Source organism: Phlebotomus papatasi, chromosome 1, assembly GCF_024763615.1.
Source record: "Phlebotomus papatasi isolate M1 chromosome 1, Ppap_2.1, whole genome shotgun sequence".
In the NCBI taxonomy this organism is placed as follows: Eukaryota; Metazoa; Arthropoda; class Insecta; order Diptera; family Psychodidae; genus Phlebotomus; species Phlebotomus papatasi.
In genome coordinates this window covers 43688090-43695610 of record NC_077222.1, presented here as the reverse complement: position 1 = coordinate 43695610, position 7521 = coordinate 43688090, and the positions used below count along the sequence as shown (strand labels likewise).

Sequence of the window (7521 nt, the reverse complement as noted above, 5' to 3'; positions counted from 1 at the left end):
GATAAAACCTACGATTTGTATTAAGAATTCCATTGTTTATCAATGTCAAAGGAAAACTTAAATGAAACTTAATTTAATCAATGCACTACATTTGATAATTTGATAGTTTGGTAATTTAATTTCAATAAGGATTTTCAGGTAAAAAAAAGAAAAAAAACTCTCACAAACTCAATGTTAAATATTCTCAAATTCTTTAAAATTAATCTCAAAATAAATCTTCAATGACAGAAATAATTTATGAAGCACCGAGAGAGATTCATGTAAAAACATATTCTTGGAATACTCATCCGTTAAATTATGGCTCTTTGCGTAAAAAAAATCTTCAAAAGCTCAATCACAGCTCTCTCACAACGATGGGCGAGTTTCCGGTTGGGGGTTGAATATACATATTAAAAAAAAAACGAGGCGTCGATGGGGCAAAAACTCTGCAAGGGAATAATTTTACGGTCCGGATGGATCATGCGGGAGTGCTCTCAAAAATTGCTGCAGACTATGGTGGGAAGTGTCAGGGAAAAGCTCATGGATTTTGGGGAGTGAATATCGTCGTTGTGGCAAGTGGACGAAGGGAGTGTGAAGCTGAAGAAATCCACTTCACCAGCTGATCTTTCGCTTCTGCGCCATGGACCAACTTCTCCGCCAGAGATGAGTTCTCTAGAGTCTGTGGTACACAGATGCTGGATACCTCTTCAGTCGTATCGTGACCGTCAGTTAAACACGCGGGGTACTCTTGTCAGCATCCACAAAACTTCAGTGGCGGGTTTTTGAACAGAAATCACCACCACCCCAAAAGTTGTATCAGAAAGGGATTTTCCCGCAAAATTCCAGTGTGCTCCGTGTATGCCACCACCACGCCCTTACGCCCCGGAAAATTGCTCTATATAGAAGTGTTGCTCTTGGGGTCGGGGGTGGCTTTTTTTGCTTCCTAAACTATCAACCATATCCGAAGATTTAAATAGCATTTCCCACAGTGTGAATTATGGACTTTGCGATACTATTGACCATTTCGTGTATGTAACGTGTCAAAATTGAGGATATCAGTGTGATTTATATGTAGCAATTGTGTTGGCTCGGGGGAGTACCAACGATTTTTTCACACTCGCCAACCCATTCAAGTGTCGATTCTTGGTGGTTGCGACATCACCAGCAACTCGTTGGATTACCCAGAGCCGAGTGTGTGAAGACCATTCTCACCCCCAAGTGAGGTGGTGAGACCAAAAGACGTGAATCCCAATGAGAGGGTTTCAGTTGGGGTGAATTTAAATGCTTTCTTCTCAGCGATAAATCAATTGAAATCTGTGAATCTATCAATAATGTGGCGGACAACGAACCTCAATCGGATATCGTTTATCTTCTCGCTGACACTGATCTCCTTACTCGGTAATTTTCTTGAGAGGGATTGGCAAGTGGGCTTTTTCCAGTGTGTTTTGTGTGGCTGGGTTGTGCATGCTGTGTGAGCTTTTTTTCCATCCCTTAAGGACATACCGCACTATCATCACTTACGGTGATGATATCTCGGCATTCCCATCAACCATTCCACTTAACACGGGGCTTCTGGTACCAAATCCAGCGAGAGACGTAACATAACATTTAGCTGGAATAATCATCATATTTTATCTGGAATTAAATTTAATGCAAATATCGTCATAAATATTCATGATTGCTTTAAATAAAATCAGTTTAGATGTTGAGACACATCTCTCACGGCATATTATATCAACGAATTTGATCACTCACTGTTAAACACTCGACTACCACCCAATCCCCTTACCACTTCTTAGAATGAAGCTTTAAGGAGTTATTCATTGCAAATCAATCTATACACAATCTATACCACATAAGTATACACTAAGGATTTATTGTCATTGCTTCTCATTCAAATTATCAATAAGCATTCTTAAATGTTTTAGCAGAGTTACTATTCTGTGAGTCCTGTAAGAATATGAATTTCCGGTCTAATTCTAAAAACTAATTTTGCAAACAACAAATTTTTCTTGGAATTCAATTTACAATTTCGAAAGTACTGGAATTGTCCTGTAAATTTTTAGAAAGAAAGATTATTTCACTTGATATCCAACTAAACTGTTTTGAATTAAATTAATTTTTGTAAGTATTTTTTTTACGATTTTTACCGTGGAAAATTTTATATTTCACTGATCAAATACATTTTGTTAATTCTTTAATATTTTTAAACGCCTTTCTCATATTATTTCATTAGGGGAATGTTGGCATGGTTCGCACAGAGTGAACCTTCAAACGATGCGAATTTCCTCTTAGTTTGCAAAGAGCTAGTTCGTCATTTCTTAGCCATAAAATAGATAATTATTAAGCTCATGAAACGAGATGAGAAATGGTAAGTCAGCTCTTACCAAACAAAGAGAAAACTCGTATCGTTTGAAGTTTCACTCTGTGCGAACCATGCCAACATTCCCTACTTTAGACTTTTGGATGATTGCGGTTGAAAGTAAATTTAGTGACTAAAAGCTGAAACTGCACTGAATCCTGGTCAATACACAATATTTCATATCTCTTAGATCTCCAGTTTTATCTGTGAGCCTTTACTATCTCAGCGACTGTGCTTCGGGATGAAGTCTGCCCTCATATTGGGTTTAAAATTTGATGAGTAGGGGAGACTGGGGCAGAATTTGTCAAAACGCATATTTAATTCTTTCACGAGCTCTGAGAAATCTTAAACATTTTTTTATGAGCATATTCTTATAGGAAATTTACTGCTCTACAACATTGCAGAAGACTATTTTCCTCTATCTCGAAAGAAATGTGATTTTCGAATTAATTTCTAAAAGTCGATTTTGTGGAGATTCTCAAAATTACTGGGGCAAATTATGTCAGTCTTCGAATAATTTGTGACGTTTTACTCTCGAAAACGTTAAAAATATTAAATAGACATATTTTTATAGGAAAACTTTGTTGAAGAAAAGTTTTCTCTATCTTAACGAGAAATGTGCTTAAATTGAGCTAATCAGTATTGATATTTTCTGTAAGCCAAATATTCCAAAAATAGGGTTAAAAATTTCACTATTTTTTATTTGTTATATTATATTTTTTATCCCTTGAAGCTTTGTAAGTTTAAGAAGGTTCATGAAGGCTATCTATAATAAAAATTTCTAGCCTCCAGTCTGTTTTATTCTAGAAAATAGTGCGAATATTGAAATTTTCGTTTAGACAAATTTTGCCCCAGTCTCCCCTACGTTCTCTCGAATTCGGGATTTTCGAATCGAAAGTGAAACTGTTTGAAATTTAACGATTTTTCGTTATTGTACATTCATATATTGATTTTACAAACTAATAATTATTACAAATTCCATGAAAACCCACCATATTGAAAACTCATAACACAATTAAAAAAACACAGCAAATTAGAGCTTATTTGCTTTATTGCCAATCATGACCAAACGTGTGTAATCCAAATAATTTTTAAAATAATGTACATGTTGTGACAATTTATGAATCATGAATATGACACCTGCTAAAATTTGATTTTTATAACCGTCCGTCTCGTACAACGTTTCGTCCATTGTGTCATTGTTTCTTGGGAGAGAACGAAAAAAGATATTGATAAGCGAAAGATGAAATTGTTATCCATTGCTAGATGTTGATAATGCCCTCATTTCTGCTATTTAAGAGCACCTCCAAATTTTATTTTCTTAATAAGTCAGCGCTTAAAATGGTAGTTCAAAAAACTTGACCCCCTCAGATACTCGTAATCCGAATTATAAATTGGTCATAGAAATTATAAAAAATCGTCAAAGATGTCGTTTTAATTATCAGAATTTGATGATCTTGAACATCGAAACATCAAACGACGAATTCCACTACGAATGATTTAATCATAAAATCCATATTTAAATATGGATTGGAAATATCCAAGATTTGATATACAGTAGACTCTCTCAAATTCGGGCATTTTGGGACCAAAAATTTCACCCGAATTAGAGAGAAATTCGGGAGACAAATTTTTTGAAATGCAACGATTTTTTGTTCATCTGCATATTCATATTAGTTTTACATACTCATATTTACGGTAAATTTCACGAAAACCTCTTAATAATGCGAAATCACATCATAACTAAGACAAACCATGGCAAAATTGTGCATTATACTTCAGAAGAAAACTTAGAAAATATCGATGAACTATTTTCAAATTTAACTGCTGCCCGAATTAAAAAGTAGTCCGAACTTAAAAGAGCCGAATTAGAGAGAGTCTACTGTATCACAAAATCCCCATTTTCAATTACAATGAAATTTAGTATGTTGTAGTTGAGACCGAGAACTTTCCAACGATGGATAAGGTTGCACCTGCTGTAGTTGTTTACCGATTTGAATCAAATTCAGGTGTTTTATCTGAAGTAAGGACTTTTCCTAGTAGGGGAAAGTGGCCTGCCTTTCAATTTTTCTCTTATTTCCCAAAGCTAAAATTCCATTTTGTTAATCAAAGTTAATGGAAAATAGTAGTATAAACTATAGTTTACAAAACAGAATTTTTGCTTTGAGAAATAAGAGAAAAATTGAAACATTTAAAATCTGTCGCATTCAAAGGCAGACCATTTTCCCCTATTATTTCGGATATCTCACAATTGCACTTTACTGTACCCGAACCCTTACTCTATCCAAATTGACTGAATTCTATCTTTGGTTAAGGGGGTGGGGATTCCGGAAGTCGTCGGGAAAATACAACTCACTCAGGGAAAACTCATCAACTTTTTCCAGAGCTTTCGGCTCGGTCTCCAAGCCTTCATCAGTGATCAAGTCTTTTAAATGTTCTCTGAGATTCGTCTATTAATTGGGTCAGGATGTTTACAGGGCATCTAAAGGGAATGGGGGCACTTTTTACAATGTTCTAGAATTTCTCTAACACCGTTTTCATAATTTTCTTCACTTTTCTTTTTTCTTGGGCTATTTCGAGGTATCCAGCAGCTCTTCTTTGGTCATTAACCAAATTTCTATAATTTTTTTTATTTGTCCTCTGCACTCAAACTAGGGGAAAGTGTCCATGCTTCGTACGATTCCAAGCTTCGTAATGACTAATTTTTTTCTATGTTTTTCAATAAATATGACTCATTGTACCCATAATTTAAAACTAGAGGAAAGAACCCAGTTTCTAAAATATATTGCATAGTCACTTATATTCAGAAACATCGGAAAATTTCAGTCATTATGAAGCCTGGGATTGTACGAAACATGGGCATTTTCACCTATTTACAATTTACAATGGCCAATAATTAAGCTCAAATAAGCATTAGATTCCAGAAATTCTCTACATACGACCTCGAAGAGCTTGGAACTCAACCTGATTTCGATTCAAAATTCGCGCAAATTCTCATAGGAATGAAACACAGGGGGTAAAGAATCATATCAAGTGAACTTTATACATTTCGATCATCAAGATCAGTTTCCTCGTCGTGTTTTCTTATCATCAAAATTCAACTCCAAAGTGCATTTTTTAAAGTTAATCATAATGTTTGAAAGGTTTAAATAGTTTTTATCCTGAATCTGTTTTTTCCTCTACAATAATCATTGTTTTGCAATAAATAAGCATGAACAATTTGTGTGGAGCACAAATTAATCATTACAGTATTGGACAAAATTACAATAAAAACAATAGAATTGTATTAATAAATTAATTAGGTACAATAAAACTTTTCAATTCCACGAAAAATTGTTCTGTACGCTGAAAATTGTCTACACTGCAGATAAACTTAAACGATAAGCAATATCAGTTAAAACGTTTAAATATTGCTCATTCTCATGGAAAATAATTCAATTATGACATAAAATTTTATCGCTTTAGAATTTTTTTGAACTATTTAATAAATATCTAGTGAAGTTTTGACAATATTATTTAAAATTTTGAATTTTATCTCTAATTTTGAGAAGAGCTATTATTGAACTGAAAAATCGTCTGCTGCAGAATTTTTAAAATGCAGTTGAACAAGTTTATGATAGAAGCTAGAAATTTTTTATTAAAACTTATGAGAAAAAAAAACTAATAAATATTTCTGACTCGGATAAAATCAAATAGCGCTTGCACATCTCAAAATTTTTCAAACACAAATTGAAACGTTTTTTTTATTATTTTCTAAATAAAGCAAGGCATTAAATGTGCCGATATTATCCTAAAATTAAGGTACCGTCGTTGCGGGTGACTTTGCACGTTTTTTCGCTGTTTTTCAACTTTACCCTCTAAAAGTGGGTAGTTAAAGTAAAGGGAGCGGGGTTAATGGATAAAATTATTTGTATTTACTTGTTATGGAATGGATTTTGTGCCACTATCATTAATTTTATAAAATTTTACAATGGTAAAAAAATCAAGAAAAAAGGCTTGCACTTGGAATAAGGTGCGGGTGACTTTGCACTTTTTAACAAATACTAAAAAATTAACAATTCCTGATAAAAAAAACGACAATGAAGATCTTCACATCGAAGGGTAAGATGCACGAGATCTACAAGATGACCTGGTCGCCATCTTGATTTGACGTTTCTGTCCGCCATTTTGAATAACTGTCAAAATTTTAGACTTGCCCTATTAGGCTGAAATTTTAGTACGCTGTACCCGGCGGGACCAAAATACACAGTTCACATGACATACAATGTATTTACGACTTATTCTTGGAGGAAAAATACATAGTTACACATGTATTATGTATTTGATGAGGACTTGTCATTCAAAAATACAAGTTCACTCACATACACAGTATAAACTACGTATTTCTGTACTGAGAGTACATATTTGTTCGAAAACTCCCTATAAACTACGTACTTGTAACTGCAAAATAACTTTCAACACACACATACAGACGCACACGACCAAATGGCGACCAAACAAACTTGTCACATGCACCTGCCGTTTTTATTTCCAAATATTGACGAAATTATAGAAGTCACAAGGATTTTAATATATTTTATTCAACCAGAGATAACGAGTGAACAAATTAGATAATCACAAAGTATCATGTTAAAAAAATATTTTCCAAAAACACTCACAGAATGGAATAAAAACACGCGTATTTTAGGTTTGCAACTTCTTTAATATTATCACTTCACTGTTTTCTACAGATAACACAGCGTCGCATAATTATTATATTATTATAATCACTGAAATTACTAGTAATTGTAACACATAATTTGTAAACAGAATATTCCAAAGGAAAATATTTCCCGTTGTCAAAACAGCTGACAACACGCCTGCCAACAGCATTTTCTGTCATACGGGGTTTTTATTATATTTACGATGTATGTAATACTACGTATTTACTCTGTAAGAGATAATACTTCACACGGACACACTCACACCAAAGCACACTTCGGGTCTCATTTGGTGCAAATAGTACTGAGTAAAATGTATGGGCGTACATGATGATACTGAGTATTCGTACAACGTATATACACAGTTTATACGTAGTTTGGTCCCGCCGGGTAGCTCATATATTTACCTTTTCAAAAAGTATCTTTGTTCCGACTTAAGTCGAGCAATTACCTAAATACAGAGTTTAAAATTTTGAAATA

General features: G+C 33.9%; 1 protein-coding gene across 1 annotated transcript in view; it reads left to right on the top strand.

Annotated features, from left to right (window-relative positions):
• The first annotated feature begins 688 nt into the window (after positions 1–688).
• LOC129809616 (uncharacterized) overlaps positions 689–7521 on the top strand; it is a 56752-nt gene continuing 49919 nt past the window's right edge. Inside the window, exon 1 of the mRNA XM_055859574.1 lies at positions 689–1377. Within this exon, the coding sequence (XP_055715549.1) occupies positions 1311–1377 (67 nt within the window). The 5' untranslated portion in view covers positions 689–1310. The remainder of the gene's footprint in view (positions 1378–7521) is intronic.